The 26,411-nt window shown below is 41.2% G+C and overlaps 1 protein-coding gene across 1 annotated transcript in view; it reads right to left on the reverse strand.

Moving 5' to 3' along the window:
• Positions 1-1,320: 1,320 nt before the first annotated feature.
• Positions 1,321-26,411, reverse strand: part of PPP1R14C (protein phosphatase 1 regulatory inhibitor subunit 14C) — a 108,917-nt gene continuing 83,826 nt past the window's right edge. The window contains exon 4 of the mRNA XM_038001111.2: positions 1,321-2,931. Coding sequence (XP_037857039.1) covers positions 2,857-2,931 — 75 coding nt within the window. The 3' untranslated portion in view covers positions 1,321-2,856. The remainder of the gene's footprint in view (positions 2,932-26,411) is intronic.

Here is a 26,411-nt window from a genome sequence, read left to right on the forward strand (position 1 = left end):
AGAGATGCTGATTTCACTGGTCAGAATTGACTGAGGCCCAGGCTTCTAATGTTTTTAAAGCTTCTCAGGTGATTCAAATGTACACTCAGATCTAAGAACCAAAACTCTAGCTGGGAAGAAAACAGTGGAGTTCTTGAATCTTTTGTCATATTCATTCAATTGGCAAACACACATCAATCTCTTTGATGGGCCAAGCCTAGGACCAGATGCTTGGAGAAGTCCAGATCCTCAGCCTCAAAGATCCTAGATTCTAACAGAAGACACCAACAAATGGATAGACAATAATGATACTGTGGATGCGTCTACGATGGGGTATAGGCTGGAGCTGAGGGGGAACACACCTAGGAGGGGATCTAACCCAGCTCTCTTGACAGAGCCTGTTGGCAAAGAGGGTGTTCCGGGCCAAGGTAACAGATTTTACAAAGCATCAGAGAAGAAAATACATAGAACATGCCAGAAACTCCAAGGAATTTGGCAGAACTGGGCATGAGTACAAGGCCAAAAGATGAGGTGGGAGAGGCAGAGACAATATTTCTCATAAGGCATGCAGAGAGGTTTGGTTTCAAGCAGAGGGTGGAGTCATCAGACTATTCTGGCAACTGGGTGGAGGATGGATCAGAGGGAGACAAGCCTGGACATGGAGAATCCAATCCCAAGTTGGTGGCAGCAATCCAGGAAAGTTGGACACAGGATAGATTTGAGACATATTCACAGAGGACAAGCTGGGTGACTGGGAGCATACTGGGGAGTCAAGGAAGAGGCCCAAACTTCTGGCTGGAGCACTCACAGGGATCAGGGGATGCCGGGCCCTGACAATGGCAGGAGGGAAGGTGGGGAGGGGGTGTGTGGTGGGAGCAGAGGCCTTTGGAGGAAAAGTCTATTCTTACTTCATCTGAGACCATCACATGGGCTGGTCAATTAAGCCTAACAGAAATCCTGCCCATTCTGTATTTTTCTGACTTCCATGGTGCAAGGCATTCTAACAAGTGAAATAGTTTACTAATTTGAAATGTTTTTGAGGGTTCTTGTCAGATGAGAAAGGGGAGTTTTAATTAAATGGAAGGAGCTTGGCCTAGGAGAGTGCCAGGCTGAGCACACAGCTCATCTTCTTTCTCAGCCCAAGAATGTGGCCCAGCTCCTTTGGTTTCACCACCTGATCTGAAGATGCCTGAGGAGAGGGCCAGGATTACATGCCTAGAAATACTTTGAAAATGAAAAGCTAGATAGACACAGGTGCTTGGTCTTCACCTCTGCAGAGAAACTGACAAAGCAAAACCATCACGTTAATGTGTTGTGCAAGCCACACATGTCAACAGGCTTGTAAGCAGCTCCATTTATTTGAGTAAATATCTTGTAAATAAATCATTGGTAAACAATACAAAATTAAATACATTTTCAAAAGCTTGCCAGTATACGCAAATTCACAAACATAGTTTTTTTAAAAAAATTAAATATGTTCAGAGCACCCTTGATATAAAATGCCTGACCCCCATCCTTGGACAAGGCCATCTGGAGACATCTTACGGTAGGTGGGTTTCTGTGGGAGGCAGCAGAGAATTCCTGGAGGGAAGGAATTTCTACTCTCACCTATTACCCATCCCACATCCCATCTGAATTTTGATCCTTCCCCAAAGAGCTGATAACTGAGAGGGCTAGAACATACCACCACGCCTAGCTCCAAGCACGGGGATCAGGGTGCACAATTAGGGCCAGGAGCACCCAGAGTCCTCAACACAAGCCATTGAGAGAAGCCAGAAATGCCATCTCCACACTTCCAAATCAGGAACGTTGGCTCCTAGAGTGACTGTCTCGAGAGAATGTGAGGCTTTCTCACCTTGACACTTAACACTCGGTTTACACCCACTGGTCTGATGCTACCCAGGCACAGAAGCTACCAGAATATATTTCTAAGGAAGAAGACACTGCTAACTTTCTTTTGATCTGCTTTCCTGGAGACAGAATAATACACAGTACCCGGTGGAAAGCAGACGATTCATTTCCACACAATGCTTCCTTTTTCCAATGCAAAATATCACTTAGCTAGAGTGGGCATTTCTCTAGAAATCAAGTTAGTTCTTCAAATTAAGGGTTCATACAACTTTAAAAGACCACAAATGAGACAATAAGCACATGACCTGGCAAAGCATCCCAACCAATGAAATAATAGAAATTCCATAAATTAAGCCCTTGACCAACTTAACATTTCTGTAGTGTAGCACATTAAAATAACGGATACACTGAATTCTTTCACTTTGGTGCATAAAGTGAATGTTGAAGTCAGCAGCACTCAATGAAGAATGCCTAGTGGCCTCTTGAAAACACATGTGCTGGGACCTCCAGTTAAAGGACGACCACGGGTTTATTCCATCCATGTGAAATAAAACTCACATCAACATTTTAACTTAGTTGTGTGTAGATATATACAAGTATGAGAAATTTGACAGCTGAGTCAAATGTACAACTTAAGAAAAAAATATTACCAAACTACTTGTAAGAAAACGATGTTCCCTGTATCATAAGGTACTAAACATCTGAGTCCTTGCAGAAAACGCAGCCTGGCGTGGCCCTTCAAGTGTCCACCTGCTTTGATAATCCTTGGTTGGGCTGTGGCTAGAGTCATGATATCTTTGCTATTAAAATATTACATTAACAAAAACCTTTAAAACCAAAAATGGAACGCTCTTGAATAAATGTCTAATAGAACCCCCCACCTTCACACCAAAAAAAGAAAAAAAAAAAAAAAAAAAAAAAAAAACATTGTTCATAAGGACACCTATTCTTTCACAAAAGTCTTCATGAAGTACAAATCCCAGGACCCTTTCTTCGTTTCCAGGAGAGTTCCACCCTGTTCCAGAATCATACAGTCTTCTTCTGCGGAGGGCTCAGTTTCCTCATGCCTCTTATCCGAGAAAGCAGCTCTTTGATAAATTCCTAAAAGAGATCAGAAGAAGTTAATATGAGGGTCACTATTAAAATTCTGTGTTTAAAAATCTGCTTAGTAATTGATGTCAACCACAGTCAACCTTAGTTGATGAATTTGGTTGAATGTGTTAACCCCCACTGGTATAATACAGGATTTTTAAAAACAAGAGTACTAAAACTTCACACCACAATGCCTTCTTATTGTTCTACTTTCTTCAGCGGGGAAACCAGGCTACTTTCACTACTGACATGACCTACTTGGCCCCCGAGGCATTTGTGTTGAGATCAGAGCTATTTAACATTACCACGAAAATAAATTACCTGGTGATCTCACAGATTCTGAGTGAGCCTGTCCAGGCTGGGGTCTGAGATTCTGCATTTCCAACTAGCTCACAGGTGATGCCAGTGTTAGTCCTTGAACCTCACCAAGAATAGCAAGGCTGGACTAGTGGCTGTCAAATTTGAGTGTGCATCAGAATCACCAGGGGAACTGCTATGGTTTGAATGTGTCCTCCAAATTTCATGTATTGGAAACTTAATCCTTGAATTAATATGTTGATGGCATTTGGAAGTAGGGTCTTTGGGAGGTAGTTTGGATTAGATAAGGTTATCAGGGTAGGGCCCCCAAGATGGGACTGATGACTTTATAAGAAGAAGAAAGTCCTGAGCTGGCACACACTTGTCCTCTCACCATGTGATAACCTCCACCATGATATGACGCAGCAAAAAGACCCTCTCCAGATGCCAGTGCCATGCTCTTGGACTTCCCAGCCTCCAGAACTGTGAGCTAAATAAACTTCTATTATAATAAAATACCCAGCCTGTGATATTCTCTTACAGCAACAGAAAATGGACTAAGACAGGGACTTATTAAAACACACAGTGCTGGGATCCACCACCAGTGTTTGTGATTAAGTAGATCTGGGCAGGGCCTAATAAGGTACATTTCTGACAAGCTGCCAAGTGACACTGATGCTATAATCACTGGAGAATACTGCACACCACTGGTGTGGATCGCACTAGGAGTCTTCGGACTTTTTTGACAGCAAACTATAGATAAAAAACCAAACCAAAACAAAAACACACTTTATGTCACAATCCAGTACCTACAAACACACATCTGAAATTAAAACTTACAGGATACTTACTACATGCCACGCACTCTGGCATTTCTATTCTACTCTAATTTCATTTACAAAGTAATGCTAGGGAGGACTCACTAAAAGGATTTCATGACCTCTAAACTGATCAGAACCTAAAGATTGAAAAATGATCCAGAATGGTTCCCACTTTACACAATCAGGAATCTGTCATTGTTGCCTCCTGTTTTAAAATGTTTGGCCACCAAATAAGTCATATTTATTAGGTAACAACTACCTGGTCTTCCTGTTTTATATCTGTCAAATACAAAGCTAATAGCCAGTCAGACTTTCTGATCAGCAGTGACAGTCAGTAAGTGACAGAACTGAGCACATCAGGGACTATCTGAGAGCAAAAACACCAAGAAACTTTGCTGTCCATGGAGCCATCTGAAAAAACAGCTCTCAATCTCCCTTACCAATTATAACCCTCACTCAGGAGCTCCCAGACTAAATGAGCCATGCACTGCTCTCTGGCTCTAAAGCACAGTAACCCTAACTATTTAATATTTTATTAGCATCAAAATTTCTTTTAGAATAATCTTTTCCCTATTATAAAAGTAATATGTGTTTTTTCTAGAAAACCTGGAAAATACAACCAGCAACAATGCAGTCCTCAGAATTAACTACTATTAATATATTTTCTTCTATGGATATTGTTTTCACCTAATTAAGATCATACCATATAAATATATCCTTTTTCTTCACTTAGCATTATGTCAGAAGCATTTTCCCACATTAAACAATCTTCCTAAAAATTAATGTTAGTGGTTATATAATCTTTTTGTAAGGATGTTATACAATCTACTTAATTCCCCCCACCACTGGATATTTGGATGGCTCCTGACTTTTCAAAATTATAGACCATGCCATAACTAATGTCTTTGTGCATAAATCTTTGTCTGTAGCTTGGATTATTCCCTTTGGAGAGCTATCCCAAAAGAATGTAAAGTGACTCAAATATTTTAATCACCACCATTTCTGAACTTGTACAGAATGGAATACAAGTGAAGTAAAAGGGAGGCCTTATTTTAACTTTCTGAACACTGTCTATTCTGATTTAAATAATTTTCTAGGATAAAATCATGCCACATTTTCCTGTTTATATTCAATTTTCATTTTGTACATGTAAATGCATTTCCTATTGCCTCCTGTGTTATGTAGTTTAACCAATACATAGTATTCTGCACATACAGTTTCAGTTTTGTTGTTTTCGGAATCTGTTATGCAAGTGACTACTACAAAAAGTTTCAGTATTTGAATGTAAGCTTGTTTTTTTTGTTTGTTTGTTTTTGGGGTTTTTTTTTTTTTTTTGAGACGGAGTCTTGCTCTGTCACCCAGGCCGGGGTGCAGTGGCACAATCTTGGCTCACTGCAAGCTCTGCCTCCCCAGTTCATGCCATTCTCCTGCCTCAACCTCCCGAGTAGCTGGGACTACAGGCGCCCACCACCACGTCCGGCTAATTTTTTTGTAGTTTTAGAGGAGACAGGGTTTCACTGCGTTTGCCAGGATGTTTTTTTTTTTCTTTTTCTTTTTTTTTTTTTAAAGCAAAGGTCAAAAATCACAAACCCTATAATCTATTTTGTTAATAACTTGTAATTTTTCTGCACTATTTTAATAACACATTTTCACAAAGTAAAGACTAAAATTACATAAGGAATAATCGACCCTACAGACCGTTCTCTTCACAACAATCAAATTTAAATTTGGATAATTAAAATCAAATTTGGTAACCTAAATCAAATCAAATTCAAACTTTCTCACAAAGCTAACCATGATGTACATAAACCTCAGAGATTAAAAAGTTTAAATAAATGCTATTTGCCTTGTGCATATGATATATTCACATTAATGAAATATTCATTTTAAATTTTATATTAACATAATTTATACATCTATATCTTAATACACTATATTGTACATAACATGCATATTTTAAACTGTTCATTAAATTTGCATAATGGGGTGTTCAGTCGAGTAAGTTAAAAAATAGCAAGACCAATATTTATTCTTCATACAGAAACTTGGCAGTTTTACTTGCACAGAAGGATTTTGTTGATTACAGATGATTTGCAAAGAAAATTCAAGGATCTCTAGTCAAGAATACTTTGATGGCTCTTGGCTCCTATTACTCAAAAGCACTCTATTTCAGTAACAATGTATCTCATTTGCTCCTAAAATACTATCACTCTGACTTGGGTTACACTTACTGATTTAGTCAGAGAATGGCTGCTCCTTTGAGGAAGTCACCTCTGAGTTAAGACCTGAATTAACAGAGAGGGGCCATCTTGGGAAGATCTGGGGGGCCTAGGTCACAGCACATGTGCAGAGTCCTGCAGATAAATAAGCAAGGAAGTGGAAGTCCCTGGCACAGAATGACCAGGGTGACTGTGGTGGACCAATACCAGAGGGCTGGGCCCAGTCACCAGGGCCTCATAGGAACAGTAAGGTGACAACAGAGCATCGCAGTGGAAAGCTCTTGGAGGCTCTGGAGTAGGGCAGCAGCAGCATCTGATTTATGGCTCTGGAAGATTCCTTTGGCCACTGTGGGTCTTATGAAGATAACAGTGAATCACAGACCAGTTTAAAGCTACAGCAGTCCTCCAGGCAAGAGACGCCAGGGGCTTAGAGTATGTTGATAGAAACCCAAATGAAAACAAGTGGGTAGACCTGGGACCCATTTAGGAAGCAGAGCCAACAGACCTTGCTGCTGGACTGAGTGTGGGAGTAGGGTGTGGTAGGGAGCGGGGACAGGAAAGCAGAAAATTCAGGTCACTGTTCCGCATCAACTGGAGGAAAAGATAGTGCCATTTGCTGAGACGTGGGATAACTGGAGGGAAAAACAGCACACTTACAGATTTGTGATGAGATGTCAGGATGACAAATATGACTTTGGACCTCAGCTCATGGTTGAAAACATTAACATGGACATCATCGGCATCTAGATCAGTGCCTTTCAACTTACATACAAAACCAAACCAAAAACAAAAAACAAAAAACAAATCTATGTGTGAATGTGAGCCCTAGAGATACCAGCCTGAAACAAATATTTTATAAAAAATAGAACTTATTTTATTCTGAAAAAATAAAAGTCAAGACCAGCAAATGTGTTCCTACCCACAGCTTGTAAACACACAGTGATCTAGACCTGGACTATTCAATATGGTAGCTAGTAACCATATGTGGCTATTTCAATTGAAATTAAATTAAATAAATAAAATTTGAAATTCATATGTTAGTCATGCTAGCCACATTTCAAGTCATAGCCACAGATGGCTAGTGGCCACCATGTGGACAATGCCAATAGAGACTCTTTCTATTATCCCAGAAAATTCTGTTGGGATGTACAGATGCTGCTGCTTTAAATTACAGGACTAGGTGGGATAACCTTGGAGTTGAGTAGAGTATAAATAGAGAGGAAGATAGGGTCAAAGGCCCTCTAATAAGTGACGTTTGCTAGAGGAGTTGCAGCCACAAGAGCTAGGGGAAAAAACCCAAGAGAATGTGCTGTTCAGAAGCCAAGAGAGAAAAGTGTTTCTAGCAGAAAGAGGTGCTCACCTAAGTCAAGTGCAATGAGAAGTTAAGTAAATCAAGGACAGAGACAAATATATTGGATTGGGCAAGAAAGGGTCAGTGTGTCTTAGATGAGACAAATTTGAGTAGAATGGTTGGGGAAGAGGCTACAATATTCCCAGTGGCTTTTTTTTTTTTGTAAACAGCTTTATTAAGGTATAATTGAAATGCCATAAGCTGAACATATTTAAGGCAGACAACCACTGCAAGCATACTATCTGCATGATCAACATCATGGACACATCCAACACTTCCAGAAGTTTCTTCTTCGTGCTTATGTGCAATCCCCCTCTCCTCCCATTCCCAGGAAAAACTGACCTGTTTTCTGTCACTCCAGATTAGTTTTCCTTCTCCAGAGTTTTACATAAATAGAATCATAACACTGTACTTTTTAGTGTGGCTTCTTTCACTTTGCACTATTATTTGGAGATTCAGCTACACTGCTGCATGTGTTAATAGTTCATTTCTTTTTTGTTGCTGAGTAGCATCCATCATAAAGATGTACCACAATTTATCTATCCACCTGTTGGTAGAAATGCGGGCTGTTTCCAGTTTGGGGCTATTATAAATAAAGTTATTTAAAATATTCATGTACAAATCTTTGTATGGAATATGCTCTCATTTCTTTTGTGTAAATATCTCTGAGTGGAATGGCTGAATCACTGATCTATTTATTTGTCTATGTTTATACCCACACCACATTGTTTTGAAAAGTATGGATTTATTTATAGTAAATCCTGAAATCAGGTAATGTTAGTCTGCCAACTTTGTTGATCTTTCTCAAAATTGTTTTGGCTATTCTAGGTCCTTTAAATTTCCTGAAGAACTTTAGAGCTGGGCGTGGAGGCTCATGCTTGTAATCCCAACACTTTGGGAGGCCGAGGTGGGTCAATCGCCTAAAGTCAGGAGTTCAAGACCACCTGGACAACATGATGAAACCCTGTCTCTACTAAAAAAAATACAAAAATTAGCCAGGCATGGTGACAAGTGCCTGTAATCCCAGCTTCTCAGGAGGCTAAGGCAGGAGAATTGCTTGAACCTGGGAGGCGGAGGTTGCAGTGAGCCAAGATTGTGCCATTGCACTCCAGTCTGGGTGACAGAGTGAGACTCCATCTCAAAAAAAAAAGGAATTATAGAATCAGCTTGTAAATTTCCCTGTTTGGGTTTTGACTGAGATTGCCTTAAATCTGTAGATCAATTTGGGGAGAACTGACATCTCAACAATAATGAATCCTCTCACCCATGAACATGATTTATCTCTACTCTCAGTTAAGAACTAACTTACCTCAGCAATGGTTTATAATTTTCAGTGTACAAATATTGTTCATCTTTTGTCAGATATACTCCTATCTAATATTGTTGATGTTATTGTAAATATTTTTATTTCCAATTGTTGCTGGTATAGGGAAATACAATAGATTTTCATATATTTATCTTGTATCCTGCAAGCTTGCTGAATTCCTATTAGTTCTAGGAGATTTTTTGTAGATTCTATTGAATTTTCTACACAGTCGTGTTGTCTATGAATGAAAACAATTTTACTTCTTCTTATTTAGAAGCCCTGTATTTCTTTTTGGCCTAACTGTACTGGCTAAAAGCTGCAATACTGTGTTGAATAAAAGTGGTGAGAGTGAATACCCTGACCATGTTACCAAACTTAGGGGCCAGCACTCAGTCTTTCACCGGTAAGTATGTTACCTGTAGGTTTTTTGCAGATATTCTTTACCAAGTTAAGGAGGTTCCCTTCTATTTCTAGTGTGCTGAGAGTTTGTATCAGGAATACAGGCTGGGTTTTCTCTAATGCTTTGCATCTACTGACATGATTAAAGGGGTTTCTCCCCCTCCTAGTTTTTTAATGTGGTGAATTACATTGATTTTCTAATGTTAAACTAACCTTGCACTCCTGGGATAAACCCCACTTGATAATGATGGCTTTTTTACATATTGTTGAATTCAATTTGACAGAATTTTCACATCCATGTTCATGTAAAATACTTGTCTGTACATTTCTTTTCTTGTAATATCTTTATCTTTAGTATCAGGGTATTGCCAGCTTCATAGCATGAGTTGGGAAGTATTCCTTCCTCTTCAAGTTTCTGGAAGAGTTTATGTAGAGTTGGTAGGATTTCTTTCTTAGATGTCTGGTAAAATTCCCCACTGAAGCCAGCTGGGCCTATAAGGCTTTTTGTTGTTGTTGTTGTTGTTTTGTTGTTGTTTTGTTTTATGTTGTGTTTGAGGGGAAGTTTTGTATCAAGTAATTCTCCAGAAGACATCAACAGAGTGTCCTACGATCCTACGATTCAATTCAATTCTGACCTTTTTTTTTTTGAGACAGAGTCTCACTCTGTCATCCAGGCTAGAGTGCAATAGCATGATCCCGGCTCATTAAAACCTCCGCCTCCCAGGTTCAAGTGATTCTTGTGCCTCAGCTTTCCAAGTAGCTAGGACTACAAGCACATGCCACTATGCCCAGCTAATTTTTGTATTATTAGTAGAGACAGGGTTTCGCCATGTTGGCTAGGCTGGTCTCAAACTCCTGGCCTCAAGTGATCTGCCTGCCTCAGCCTCCCAAAGTGCTGTGATCACAGGCATGAGCCACTGTGCCTGGCTGATTCTGACACTGTTTACCTGGAGTTTGAGTTATAGTTAGATGCCACAGGTTAAAGCATCAGGCCCACAAGCCTGACTCCAGCTTCAGATGCTAATTCTAGGTCCCAGGTTGTCACCTATACTTCTGGCTGAACAGCTATAAATTGGGGTTCTCATGACCCTCTCTGTGGGTACAGTAATTTGCTAGAGCAACTTCCAGAACTCAGGGAAACACTTATATTTACTTATTACATTAATAAAGGATGTGATAAAGGATACAGATGAACAGCAGATGAAGAGACACACAGGTCAGTGCTTGAGGGAAGGAGCATGGAGCTCTCATGCCCTCTCTGGGCTCCTCTCCTAGCACATACATATGTTTAGCAACCCAGTTTTCTGAACCCCATAGTTCTTCAGGGATTTTTATGTGGGCTTTATCCTATAGGCATGATCAATTATTAACTCTACCTTCAGCCCCCTTCCTCTTTTTGGAGGATGGCGGTAGGGTTGAAAGTTCCAAGTTTCTAATTGTGGTTTGGTCTTTCCAGTGACCAGCATCCACTTAGGCGCCCACCAAGAGGTCCCTCATTAGAACAAAAGAGACTCCTATCACCTAGGAAATTCCAACAGATTAGGAGATCTGGGTCAAGAACTAAGGTCAAAGATGAAATATTAGAACAAAAGATGTACACAGCACCTGATTGCTCAGAAATTATAAGAGTTTTAGGAGTTTTGTGCCAAGGACCTGGAGCAGACAGCGAATATGTATTTCTTATTATATTACAATGTTGAGGCAGGAGAATAGGGTCTGGAGGCAGGGAACCTAAGGCTGATTTGCACAAACTGACTAGAAGTGAATCAAAAGGAAAACCTTAACTTTCCACACTCAGGTAACAAAAATATCAGAGGCTATTCTCTTTGCAACCCTCCCCACTTTTCTGCATTGCAGATGAAAAACGGAAGGCACCTCTGATAGGTCCCCTCCTGCAACCAATAAGACTAGTCACAGGCCTAGTCTTCATCTGCACAGGGGTGTAACTGAAAATTCACTTCAGGCTCTGATTGGCTGCCTTCTGCAACCAATCAGACTGGTCTCAGGCCACTACTTCATTTACATAGGGTGTAGCCAAGTAACCAATGGGAAACCTCTAGAGGTTTCTGTAACCAGCACTCCTGAGCCACTTGCTCCAGCCCACTCCCACTCTGTGGGGTGTACCTTCGTTTCAACAAATCTGTGCTTCCATTGCTTCATTCTTTCATTTCTTTGTGTGTTTTGTCCAATTCTTTGTTCAAAATGCCAAGAACCTGGACACCCTCCACTGGTAACAATATCATGCCTATTTCAACTAAGTTGTCAGATTTACTGGCACAAGCTTGTTCATAATATCTATAGACTCTGTAGTGATGTTACCTCCCTCATTCCTAATATTAGTAATGTGTCTTCTCTCCTTATTTCCATTTATCATTATGGCTACAAGTTTATCAATTGTATTGACCTTTTCAAAGAATCGGCTTTTGTTTCACTGATTTGCTTTATTGGTTTTCTTTTTTTCTTCTTCTTCTTTTTTTGAGATGGAATCCTGCTCTGTTGCCCAGGCTGGAGTGCAGTGGCACAATCTCGGTTCACTGCAACTTTCACCTCCCAGGTTCAAGCGATTCTCCTGCCTCAGCCTCATGAGTAGCTGGGATTACAGGCATGCACCACTACGCCCAGCTAATTTTTTATATTTTTGGTAGAGATGGGGTTTCACCATGTTGGCCAGGCTGGTCTCAAACTCCTGACCCCAAGTGATCCATCCACCTCAGCCTTCCAAAGTGCTGGGATTACAGGCATGTAATTACACTGCGCCTGGCCTGTTTTTCTGTTTTCTATTTCACTGATTTCTGGTTTTTTTCTTTATTATTTCTTTTCTCCACCTTGCTTTGGGTTTAATTTGCTCTTCTTTTCCTGGTTTCTAAGGTGGAAGTTCAGGCCATTGCTTTGAGACCTTTCCTGATGCAGACATTTACTTCTATATGTTCCCAACCCCCACCCCAACCCCACCGGGAGCACTAAGCATTGTTTTAGTGGCATCTCACAATTTTTGATAGGATGGGGTTTTATTTTCATTCAGTTTAAAATAGCTTCTAATTTCTCTTTTAATTTCTTCTTTGGAGTGGGTTATTTAGAAATGTGTCATTTAGTTTCTAAGTATTTGGAGATTTTCCAGATAATTTTTCTGTTACTTATTTCTAATGTAATTCCACTGTAATCAAAGAACACACTTTGTATGGCTTGAATCTTTTTAAATTTGAAAATTGCTTTCTGTCCCAGAATATGCCTGTCTTCATAAAATTCTGTGTGCATTTTATTAAAAACCAGTCTGTCTCCAAGCCAATGTTTCACCACTACCTTTATACAGCCTCCTCCCATGTAACTTGCACATGCATTGAACATGCTGAAAGGATGAACACGAGCGTTCCCCTGTTACAGGATATTCAAGTGAAAATGATCAGTTATTTAAGGCAATTTTCTAACCACAAAGGACATGATCTTTTGCAATATTCTAAAAAGGGAATCCATTCTTTTTTGAAGTTTCAGTCCCTGGCTAAAAGGATGGGTGAGAATCAACGAGGAACTCCCTGGTGGATGTGGTTTCTGTGTGGGGATCTGACATTGCTTATGCTCGACTGCCAAAAAAAAGAAGGAAATCCTGATTGAAGGCCTCCTCTTTGTGGCCTCTTTACATGTTCCCATATTTAATCCAATGTAGTAGAGGTTTTACAGTTCAAAAATACTGATATTCTAGTTCATTACAAGTCATTGCCTAAGATCACAAAGCAAATATTTGAATCCAGGCTTCTTGATGCCAACTGAATTTGATAAATATGTACTGAGCCCATGCTCTAATCTAAGTAGAGTCTATGCCAGACTCTACTCAAGTGCTGAGATGCAGAGCAGAAGGTGGCACAGGTCCTGCCTTCCAGGAGCTACCAGGCCAGCTGGGAAAGAAGACACAGAACACAGGCCCTGCTACCATATGGCATGAGGTGCAGCTGGGGGTGCACGGGTGCCCTGAGGGCAAAGGACAGCCCCTGTCAGGCCAGTTCAGGCTCCTCCCACACTGCCTCTCACAGTCAAAGACTGCAGAAGGCAGCCAGAGCACTGAGAGGCCTCGAAAGACCTTTGTGTTCATTTAAAGGCTACAGAATCCAGAAATGACTGCTCTGGAAGGTCCAGCTCCCTCCCCTTCCTTCCTCCCTCCCTCCCTCTCTTCTCCTTCCCCCATCACTCCTTCCAAGGAAATTTTTATTAACTGACTGCCTCTCCACCAGTTTCTAAGATCTGGCCATTCTAGCTTCCTAGCAGTTGAAATACAATTTCAGCTAACTGCCATAATTTTTAAAAGACAAACATTTGCCTTGACCTAGCTTTCAAGACAAGTAGTATCTATTTTCCACACTGCCTCAGTAGCTTTTGTCCAAATATGTCTCAAAATACTACCTAAGAGGTCCTGGGTCCACACCTTAGAATCTACCTCTCAGCAGAAGCATTCTGTGGGCTGCTGTGCCCAGCCCTGGGCAGGGACAGAACTGCAGGTGGACACATTGTCACATGTACTGCTTGTGATGAGGCTGGGGCCGTGTCCTGAGGACTATGGATCATATAATGGTGCAAGAAGGAGAGAAACAGAAGAAAAAGGTTTGCCTTACAAATATAGGAGGACCCTTTGAAACAGATGCCTAAAAAATCCTAATGGGTTTGTTCCTATCAGGAAGGAGTCATCCAATCCACACATACATGGTAAGAAAGAGTGTAACCACATGCCTACGAGAGGGACTCTGGAGTCAGATGACTTGGGTTCAAATCCTTCTGCACCACTTAGAGATGAGTCATTTTCTCCATGCCTCAGTTTTCCTCAACTATAAATAGGAGCAATGACAATAAGACCTCACCTCAAGGATGCTGTAAGGATTAAACAATGAGATGAATTTTTGTATGCTACATGTTTGGAAAAGTGCTTAGATAGTAGTAAGTGCTGTACAAGTGCTTGATACTGTCATCATCATTATAATCATCATCATCAGACTACACTGATCTTTCCAGCCTACACATTCAAATCAAGAATATGCTACTCTGGGCCAGGCACGGTGGCTCATGCCTGTAATCCTAGCAGTTTGGGAGGCCAAGGTGGGCAGATCACCTGAGGTTGGGAGTTCGAGACCAGCCTAACCAACATGGTGAAACCCTGTCTCTACTAAAAATACAAAATTAGCAGGGCATGGTGGCACATGCCTATAATCCCATCTACTTGGGGGGCTGAGGCAGGACAATCACTTGGAGGCAGGACAATCACTTGAACCCAGGAGGTGGAGGTTGCAGTGAGCTGAGATCACACCATTGCACTCTAGCCTGGGCAACAGAGCGAGATTCCGTTTCAAACAAAACAAAACAAAAAAGAATGTGCTACTCTGACCACAGTAAGAAAAATGTAGTGTATTTCCCCCCTGGCCCACCCCTGCCCATTTTCACCATGGGGAAGGTTTGACATTGAAGACAGAGGAGAATTATGTTGTGTGACACCAAGTGAGACCATGGGTGCTCAGGCTGGGGCACGGACATCGGGCTGGGCGCAGCACACTTGTTTCTTCTGAGGAAGCTGTCAGTGTCCTGCGAGTGTTTCTCCCTCAGTGATTGTCAGTTTTCCCAGCTTAGACAACAGAGGCTCTAACCGCTGAGAAAATCCACAGCAGGCTCTCCGTCTTGCCTGGCCAAGGACCACAGTCCCTGTAGCTCCTTCCTCAGATTCCTGCCTGGGACCGCTCCTCCCCACAGCCTGAGCAACAGCCCAGGACCAAAATCAGCCACTCCAGAGTCACCCAGAATGTGCTACTTCCCCTCTCAAGGGACTACAAAGGAAAGCATATTTATTCTTCACATCATGACGTGCTCAAATTACACTTGAAAACATTCCTTAGGTGGCATTTCCCAACAGCTCCCTCCTGGCTAAACACACACACACACACACACACACACACACACACACACACACACACAGTGGTACCAACCGCCTCCCTCCGCTTTCAGCTCCTCCTCCTTATCCGGGCTCCTCTGAGTCTTTGGATGTGGCCGCTGTCACACTGCAGGTGAAGTTTTACCCTCCCACTGAAAACAATGAAAAGGTCCTCTCTTCAGTAAAATCCTGGGCCCCTACCTCTCACCTCAGTCCTGAGCACTATTTTGGTATCTGAGAATGCACCACATGTACATTTTTAATGCATTCACTCACCTGAGACTTTTCTTTCCCATGTGTGTGCATTACTAGTTTGTTTGGCACAGTACCGTGCTCTCACGGGTACTGAATATATCTGTCAGGGATTCAGGTACAGCACATACTTACTAGGCACCTTTCATGTGACAGCCACTCTCTTTATTTTCACATACTGTCTAATTTGATCATTACAAGTATTATAAACCAGGCTCAGAAGGGTTTAGAGGTTTGTCTGAGGTCACACAGCAGCTCAATGGTCAGACCAAGATTCAAACCGTAGGTTAATATAAAGGCCAAAGGGACCTGGGATCAGCGCCCTGGGGTGGAGGGCACAATTTCCTTTGCACCATGCTGCCTGGGGTGAATAGTCTTTATTATTAAGCAACTGGGTTAGGTAATTATAGTCTAATTACAAACTAAACTAAAATGACCAAAAATGCGTTATGATAAACACAGCAGTCCTTCATTTTCCAGCATTGGAGGAGGGACGAAAGACGTGCAAAGGTCAGTGTCCACAGCTAGACTGGAAATTCTCCCCTGAGTACGACGAACCTTTTCCTCCAGTTCTGCCCACAGCCTCTTCCCAAGGGGACAATAAAAATCTCCAGATCCCTCAGTAGTTCCCTTCTATTCTAGCTGTCTTATAAATCAGAAAAGAAGAAGAAAAAAATGAGGCAAAGCAGGGAAAAAAAGAAGAAAGAAGGAGGGGAAGGAGGAAAGGGAGAAGAGAGAGAGTGGAATGCTGACTTTTCTGCCCACTGAAATTCTACCCAGACAGCCCCTAGAATCGTCAAGGCTCTCCTCATTGGCACGTCCGGTGTGCCCAGCCAGGTCCCTTGACACTGCTAAGGACCCCTTTCTTTCCTTTTGTCTTTAAGTTATCAACTTCATTGAGGAGTAAGTTAAGAACAATAAACTCCATCTATTTAAAGTGTATCACTGAGGAGTGGTGATGATTGGTTATACCCAGGAAATCACCATCACTATCAAGATGCAGCACATTCCCTCCCTCCAGCTGGGTGCAGTGCCTCACACCTGCAATCCCAGAATTTTGGGAGGGTAAGGCAGAAGGATCACTTGAGGCCAGGAATTCGAGACCAGCCTGGGTAATAAAGCGAGAACCCATCTCTACAAAAAATTTAAAACATTGGCCAGGTGTGGTGGTGCGCACCTACAGTCCTAGCTACTCAGGAGACTGAGGCAGGAGGATCATTTGAGCCCCAAAATTTCGAGGCTACAGTGAGCTACGATTATGCCCCTGCACTCCAGCATGGACAACAAAATGAGATCCTGCCTATTAAAACACAACAAAGAAAAAACATTTCCATCACCACCGAAGATGTCTTATTCCCCTTTAGAGCTCATCTGGTCCCAAACCCAGTTATCTGTCACTATAAATTAGTTTGTGCTTTACATAAATGAAATTATTCCTCTTATATATTCTTTTTACTTTCACTCTATTTCTTTCACTCTATTTCTGAGATTCACCAATACTAGATACTATTGTGTGCGTCCATAGTTTGATTCCTTCTTTTTTTATTTTTTTGGAGACAGAGTCTCACTCTGTCACCCAGGTTGAAGTGCAGTGGCACAATTTCAGCTCACTGCAACCTCTGCCTTCCAGGTTCAAGCGATTCTCTTGCCTCAGCCTCCTGAGTAGCTGGAACTACAAGTGTGAGGCACCACGACTGGCTAATTTTTGTATTTTTAGTAGAGACAGGGTTTCATCATGTTGGCCAGGTTGGTCTCAAACTCCTAACCTCAAGTGATCTGCCTGCCTTGGCCTCCCAAAGTGCTGGGATTTCAGCGTGAGCCACCACGCCCAGCTGTCTTGATCCTTTATATTGCTGAGTAGTACTCTATTGTATAGCTAGACCGCTGTTTATTTATTCATCTGCTGATAAATGTTTGGGATTCTGGTCATTGCAAATAAAGTTGTTATGAGTATATTTGTACAAGTATTTTTATGGTCTTTTGTTTTGTTTTGTTTTGTTTCTTTTGAGCCCATATTCAGTAGTGCAATGACTGAGTTGTGGAATGTGTATGCTTACCTTTTTCTGAAATCCCCAGTTTTCTAAAGTGATTGTGCCATTTTACACTCCCACCAGCAGGGAACGAGTATTTCAGTTCTTCCACATCTTTCCCAACACTTGGTGTTGTCAGTATTTTTCGTATTAGTCATTCTAGTAGGTGTATAGCAGTAAAATTTTGGGGGGAGTTTTTCAAGGAGCTTGCCTACTTCCCTCTGCAGCAGGGTCTCCAAGAACATTGGTTTGTTCCACATTGTTTTGTTACAAGGTTGGGGAAAAAATAGATTCCCCCCAGAACCACTGTCTGCGTAGGAGTTCGCACACTCTCCCCATGTCTGCCTGAGTTTTTTCCTGGTACTCTGGTTTCCTCCCACATCCCACAACTGTGTGTGTTACATGAATTGTCATGTCTACAACGTTCCAGTGTGAGTGAATGTGGGTGCAGGTGTGAGCATGCCCTGCAATGGGGTGGCTTCCTGTGCAGGGCTGGCTCCTGCCTAGTGTGTGCTCTGAGCTGCCAGGATGAGCTCCAGTCACTAGCAACACTGAACTGGAAAAAGGGGGTGGAAAATAAATGAATATGAATAGTTATAAAACAAAAATCATAAAGAATATGATGATCACTCAAAGGCATGACAATAAATAATGCAGTCCAAAAGTGCCTGGCCAGCCTCCCATACTGGTTACTGATTATTTTGGAACCATTTGATGGGAGGGGGGCACGTCTTACAATTTTCACTTTGCACACATTTGTTCCTGGATTTAACCCACTACCGCTATGATCACTATCACTCACAGATTCACCACAAATGGGGTGACTAATTATCAAACTTGATTTTATTAGTCTTTCTTAAATGTCTATATAGCTCACATTTATTTCAATGTTTAATTGAAGTGTTTGGGGGTCTTTATTTAGAAGTTTGGAAATGTTTTTGAGACCAGAAATAAGCTGTAGGAACTTAACTCTTGTGTATATCAATTAGCCTATGGGTCAAATTGGTTTTGTTTATATGTAGTTTCACTTAAAATCTCAGTTTCCAGGAACCTACTGACGATGTTAAGTGAAGACTTGCTGTACATTCTCTACCTGGGTCTCTAACCGCCCCTCCTCACTCCCCTTTTTGCACTCCCACCACCCACCAGCTGATTAAATGCTGGCCTCCAAAGCTCTGTTCCCAGGCCCCTTGGGGCACTCTCTTTTACTAGCCACACTAGTGACTCAGATCATCTTTAGCTCTGGTTTCACCCTGAGATCCAGACCCACATTTTCTGGGGCTACCAAAGATCTCCACGAGATGTCCCATGGGAAGATTGGTCTGAAATGACCAAAAGTGAACTAACTCACTGTTACCCATCCCTTCCTCCACCTGTCCCTGCCCTTCAGGAAGTTATAGTGTCCATTTTTGTGTGTCCTGAACAAATCATCATCAAGATCTCTTCTCTCACCAAATTAACTTATACATTTAATGCAATTCTGGTCAAATACAAATATTCAAGAATAGTTAAGACACTCTGAATAAGGAAATTGTAGGCTTACTGGACCCTTATTAAGAACTTATTATAAAGCCCTAGTAATTGAGACAAAATGCAGGGGTAGACAAATAGCCAGAAGTAGTATCTACTTATAAGGAAACTTGACATACAACAGAAGTGGATTACAGAGCAGTGAGAGTACACTGAACTGGCTGCTCAATAAATGGGACTGGGACAATAGGACAAACCATAATTAGATCCCTACCTCACACCATACACAAAAACAAATTCAAGAGGGTTTGAATACCTAGGTGTAAAAAAGTGAAAGTGAAAGCTTTCAAAACAAAATATAAGGAAGACTGTATTTAAGACCTTAGAGTCATGAAAGATTTCTTTTTTTTTTTTTTTTTTTTTTTTTTTTTTTGAGACAGAGTCTCACTCTGTCACCTGGCCTGGAATGCAGTGGCACAATCTCAGCTCATTGCAAGCTCTGCCTCCTGGGTTCATGCAATTCTCCTGCCTCAGCCTCCCAAGTAGCTGGGACTACAGGTGCCCACCATGCCTGGCTAAATTTTTTTTATTTTTATTTTTAGTAGAGACGGGGTTTCACCATGTTAGCCAGGATGGTCTCGATCTCCTGACCTCATGATCCACCCACCTCGGCCTCCCAAAGTGCTGAGATTACAGGCATGAGCCACCGTACCCAGCTGCAAGATTTCTTAAACAAACCTTTCTTTAAAAAGCACAAGCCAAAGATGTCGTTAATAAATTTGGCTTCAATTAAAATTTAAAACTTCTATACACAAAAGATAACACAAGTGCAGATAAGCTCCACACTTTGGGAAAACAACTTTGCAACCTATATCAAGGTCAAAGGACTGTCATCTAGAATATATAATTAACTCTTAAAAATCAACAAGAAAAACACCAACAACTCAAAAGAAAAGTCAGCAAAAATTTCAAAATGGAAATTTCCAGAGAAGGAAACATGAACACCCAATAAGCAAGTAGGAAAAAAAAATGTCTCAACCTTACTAGCAGTCAGGAAAAATTTTGTTGAAGCAATGAAATAGCATCAGATTGGCAAAATTTTTAACACTTAGCAATACCAGGTGTAGAAATCATGAGTTTAACAGGGAATTATTATATCCTGTTGGTGGGCATGCACGCTGGTGCCAACATTTAAGAGCAACTCCATTTCTTATATGTTCCTGGAGAAAGTCTTGTACGCAAGGAAGGCAACAGGTCAATAATAGTTATTTTATTGCACCGCTGTTCATAATAACGAAAAACTGAATACAGCCTGAGAATCAACAGAAGAATGGATAAATACATTACAGTATATGAATAGAAAGAAATACTGTACAGTAATAAAAATGAATGAACGACAGCTTTCTGTATAAACATGGATAAATGTCAGACACCTAATGTTGGGCAAAATACACAAGCTGAAAAAGAAAATTTGCAAAATATTCTTCACACAGTTACAGTGCATACAAAATAATCCATGTGCATACTTGTCACCCCCACGATTCCAAAAGTCTTATTCATCTTTGTCTTCCTAGCATAGTGAGTGCTTAAGAAATAAGAGGAGCTGCTCAAAGTTTTGCAGAGTAAAGGATTGTACGAATGAACCGATTAATTCCTGTAACTCTGGCATAAAAGTGAAGAAAATGAGAGAGGAGACACTGAAATTTTTAAATGTCAATCGAGGAGAAAAACTAGACAAAGTGTCAACTGGTCTAGCAACTATGAAGGCTCCAGACATGCCCCTTCGAGCACTGGAAGCTAGCCAGACTTGGGGAGTGAGGGAAGACACAGAGCATTAGGGGAGGGGTGAGCCTAGGATGTTCCTTTACACTCACACACACTAGTACAGGGGAGACATTGAAGAAGCAATAGAAAAACATGCAACGTTTCCAGGGAGCTTGGAAAACTGGCTTTATACAACATGCTGCTGAAGAAAGAAGTCCAAACATGTTTCTGAGGGGATCCGGCAATGGCCATGAAAACACAAGGTCCTTTCTCCCCCTGGAGTTTCTACCACATGGCCCTGTCACAGTGGCGTGGTATCACAGTGGCCACGCTCTACTCTGAGCTCTGCCTCCTGCACTAGTCCATCTTGGGGCCCATGACTTTAATATTCCACCCCCAGCACCCCACCTGCTCTAGCCAGTACCAGCAGTGGCAGATGGACACACATTTTGTAATTATCACCACAGCCAGCTATCTGGTAGCCTTCCCTAGTCATTCAAAGTAATTCATCTGTTCCTCTCATTGATGATAATGTGCTGCTTTAAAAAGATGGGCCCATTGGAAAGTAGGAAAAGGGGAAATCACAGTATCAGTGCAAATCCCTGTTCTGTGCATTACTTGTACTTTCGTCCTTCTTTTAAGAATTTTGAGTCATTTAAAAAGCTAAATGAGATAAATGGATATTATGCAGTAGCCCTTGGATCGGAAGTATTTCCTGACAAAAGAAGAAATGCTTAAAATCCCTGCTCAGGAAACAGTCTCACCAATGGCAGTGATTATGTACATTACGCAAGCTCTAATAAAGGGTGCACAGAAGAAATCCGGATGCTGACCCAGCTTTTCCAAAAACAAACAAACAACCAACAACAACAACAACAACAAAAACCCATCCACTACCTATGCAGAGGGTCAGGAGACAGGGGAGAGAAACAGCAGATGAGGATTCCAAAGACTGGGATCCACATGGGTCATGCAACTTCCCATGTGTTGCCTCTTCTTTGTGCCCCTGACCAGTTACTTCCTTCAAGGTGCACATTCACAGGGGCCATCTGCCCCGGGCTTGGGGGTGGCTGCCAACTTACAGCAAATGAGTCAACTCCATGGTGAGTTTCCTGTGAAGCAGCTACCAGACACTTCTTCCAGAAAGCCTGACATTAGCAGACGGATGGGAATCAGGCAAAGTGTGAAGAGGGTGGTGGGAAGGGAAGAATTTTCAGATCCCCAAAGTTTAGATGAGTGAGGAAAATGAGCAGGTGGTGTGTGCCTCTTGAAAAAGGTGAGAATAATACCTGCAAATTGTTCCAAATGGCAAAATGTCCTCACCCAAAGAACCAGCTAAGCATTTAAAAATCACACTGAAAACTCCTGGATGAGGCCAAACAGGCAGGCAGTTGACTCAGTATTGAAGAGCTCAGCTTTGGGGTGTTCCCCAGCTCAGAGTGACAAAGGGATTTGCTCCCAGAAGTCACAGGCACGAATCAGCTCCACAGCAAGCCCTATCGCCCACCATCACTCACCACTGACACATTTAATTTCCCCCTTCTTCTTGGGGGGCAGGGGGTGTTTTTTCTTTTGAGAGGCTCATTTGCTGGCAGGGCACACCAGAACTTACCCTATTTTTCATTATCTGAAAAGAGGCTTATGGATCTGTTATGGGTAAGGGTTCGTGGCTGCTGTTGTTAAAATGACTTCTGCCAACATAAATTCCTGAAAGTCTTAACTACATCCTGGTTTTTTTTCCCCTCTCCTTTAACTTAAAACCACTGACACAATGTTGTCCATTTATTTTCTTGACTATCTGCCTTTAAATAGTAATTTGTTCCACTGTAAGAGAAGTCCCATTAATCTATTTTATAGATTCAGTCCATTGTTCTTGGGCTAATTTATTTTTTTACCCAAATTCCAACCTCTATTTGTATGCACCAGAACAGTTCATTAACCCTCCCCTAGATTCAATCCTACAGCATTTAATTATCCCCTCACTTACTAACCAGTGTCTCATAATCTTTACATTTTCAATTTGGGCAAATAAAATAAAATTCACATATATCATCCAGCCACAGTAAACAATCAATAGAGTAAATTTGGCAAAATTATATCTCCCACTTTAAATCACTGAGGAACTAAAGTATAAATAACTTCACCAAGATTCTCATTCATTGTCAATGAGGGAGCATATTATTTGCTACAAATACCTGAATTTTGCCTAGATAAAAGAAACCTATTTCCTGACTTTTGGGGACTTGTTTTTGATTATAACTCTGTTACAGACATAGAAATTAAAGTCATGTGTCATATTGTCTATATTTTATATTCTTTCTTTTGTCTAGATAAGTCTAAGTATAGGAAGAGAGTGTAGAGCTGTTTTTAATACAGGGTTGGCCACTCTGAGCTTAATGAATAAGAAAAGGCCATAAAATCACAATCAATCATTTGAAAATGCTAACCAGGTCCACTGCCCTTTAAAGCTTGTGCCTTCTCTATTGTGTCTCTTATAAAAATAACAATTATTAATTATCAAGACAAAGAAGGCATCCAAAAGCAAGGCCCACAGGGGTTTTCCTATACTACCATCTAGTTTCTTCTGATCACCATTATTATTAGTGTTATTATCACCATCTCATGGTCATCCTGCTTCTAAGAGTGTATAGTGAAAAATTTAATTTGCCCTCACCTCCTGAGAGGCGAGTTCTAAGCCCTTAGAATATCTGCCTGAAAAAAAAAAAAAAGCATCTTCGTTTATTTGGGGTATGGTGCCAAGTTAGATAGTCTAACAATGTGATTTAGAGTAGACACTTTGGGTCAGGTAGTACCAGCTAGAGATAAGGTCAGCCACATGGGTAGCCAACTATGTCTATGTGATCAAGCCCCAGTAAAAACTCTGGACACCCAGGCTCCGGTTAGCTTCTCAGATTGCTAATACTTTCTGCATATTGTCACACATCACTGCTAAGAGAATGCTGTCCATTCCACAGGGAGGAGACACGTGGAAGCTTCACATTTGCACTTTCCTGGACCCTGTCCCATCTGTCTCTTCCCTTGACTATAGCCTTTCCCTGTAATAAATCAGAACCATGAGTATAAAAATTTGAATTATTCTTGAAAATGATCAAAGCTGAAGTTGGTTTTGAGGACGTGTGAACTTGTAATTGGTGCCAGAAGTGAGAGCAGTCTTTTGGACAGTTCCCTAACTTTACAAAGAGTGCTGAATGAAGGCCAGGAAATAAATGCAGAGTTTTGCTTCATGACTGCATGTCTTCAGCAAGCTTACCTACCATTTCTGGGTTGATTTTCTTCAATGAAGATAATCTTAATCAGCTTTATAAATATTCTAAAGTAGAGCTTGTGCTCAATTAGTAAAAATTCAGAAAAAGGCAGTGAGGAGTTGACAGAGCAAAGGATTTGGACTCAAATGTGGGTCCTACTCCAGCTCCAGCATCTACGGCTCTTTTACTTTGAGCAGATGAAGTCTGGTGCATAGAGTCCTAATGAAAGTATGTGAGCAACTGTAATAATGGGACCAAAATCCTTTGGGCTATTAAGTAAAGCTACACATGTTTCTGGCTAATAAACCTCAATCCTTTAATACTTGCCAGCCCAATGACACTAAAACATTATAAGGCTTTTGTAGCCAGTGGCTACAACCATTAAAATGTAGTTTTCATCTGATTCTGGTCTGTCTTTCTCAATTCCTTCTCTATTCAGAAACATTGTTCTAAATGTGATAACTTCTTTCTTTTTGTTTTTGAGACGGAGTCTCGCTCTGTCACCCAGGCTGGAGTGTAGTGGCGCAATCTCGGCTCACTGCAAGCTCCACCTCCTGGGTTCACGCCATTCTCCTGCCTCAGCCTCCCGAGTAGCTATGACTACAGGCGCCCGCTACCACGCCCGGCTAATTTTTTTTGTATTTTTAGTAGAGACGGGGTTTCAACATGCTAGCCAGGATGGTCTCAATCTCCTGACCTTGTGATCCGCCTGTCTCGGCCTCCCAAAGTGCTGGGATTACAAGCGTGAGCCACCGCGCCCGGCCGACAACTTCTTAAAGGTGTCTTTTCAACTCAGGAATCTAGCATTCAAGCTCTGTTCCTCATCCCAGCCCAAGATTGCAGTCCTTTTCAAGGAAACCCCATGAGAGGCCAGATGAAAAGGGTCTGACATAAGAAAAGAGTTCCCCTGCCTATGGACACACACTCAGATCCACTGAAATGAATAATATGACTGCTTCCTCTAGCAAGTGCAGATGCCCTAAAAAGCACATTCTGTCAAGCAATTTGGTTCCTAACTTAGAGAACCATCGAATAAGCTGACAGCCTGACATTTTTGTCCTTTCATTCCTAAATATTTGAGCATTTAAATTCCCACCATAGTTTACTGTGGCCTTCCAAGAGGTTGCTTTAAAAATGGATGTAGAAGTTCCCTGCCAGGTCTCAGTTCCTAGATTAGTTACAGGCACACAGATATTCAATACACATTTGTTGAGCAAATGAATAAAGAAAAGATTGTAAAACACCAAGCTGTGTCTCTTTCAGTCACCACATGGTTTTTCTGTGTTGTAAACACCACTTACATTCTCTTTGCACTGTAAACAGCTCAATGCAGAAGGAATGTACCTCCATGTATCCATAAACTGAACAATGATTTTAAAAGATAGGTTTGAATGCTAAATAAATGGCTGACAATGGCCATCACCAAAGCTAGTCAGAAAGTCACAGTTGCCATGAAATCATGGCAGAAGGAAACTCTGCCTTCTTACTGCCAATATGAGAAGAACAACAGAGCAGGCCTGCCTTTTAGAAAATACTGCTTGATTTCTACTTACAAACCAGATCACACATGGCTTTCTGGCACCAGTGCGTGACCATGACATTTCCATTACCTGGTAGATTACTGGAACCCAGAAATGCCTTTTGCCACCTACTCTCAGGCTTAGTCATCCTAGATGAATGGATGCCTGTCAATGTATAGGCTTTGATATCATTGTATAATTTGATACAATGATAGGTTCTATCAAAACCTCTAGTTCAAAAAATAAAATAAATGCATGGAAAGAAAACCTGATGTTTATCAAAGAGTAATGGCATAGGTATCTTCAACTACAAAAAGAGATTTTTTATAAAGCTCATTGACTAGACAACTCCCCTAACAGACGGTAAGGCAGATGCCCTCAAGCCCACATTAAATCCATTTTCTGTTCATCCTCCCAGTACAATGGAGGTTCTATTTTGTAATCCCAAAATTGGAAACTGCAAAGAAAGTGAGAAAAAGGAAAAGAAGCTCCTCCTAAGTCTGGTTAGCAGGCTTCCAGACCCCTACCTCTGATTTTTACCATGCCCACTAGGCTAACACTACTGATCATGCAAATACAAGTAATATCCAAAATAAAATTACTCTTTTGCCTCTTGCATTATATGGAAACATCCTTTTGCTACCCTTAAATCAGATCTATTTTAATATTCACTACATTAGAAATGGCATTTACTTAAGGAAAAAAATGAAATCACCATTCTTACTAATCAATCAGTTATACATTAGTGAGGTGCCCACAATTATACTGCTGTGTTTCCCAGCAATCAGGAAGATTTACATGACAAGAGTTCACAGATTGAATATGAATCAGTCAGGTCAGCTATGGATTTGGGGGGGAAAATGAATATGAATCAAAATGGGGGCACACAAGT

This window comes from Chlorocebus sabaeus, chromosome 13 (assembly GCF_047675955.1).
Source record: "Chlorocebus sabaeus isolate Y175 chromosome 13, mChlSab1.0.hap1, whole genome shotgun sequence".
Lineage (NCBI taxonomy): Eukaryota > Metazoa > Chordata > Mammalia > Primates > Cercopithecidae > Chlorocebus > Chlorocebus sabaeus.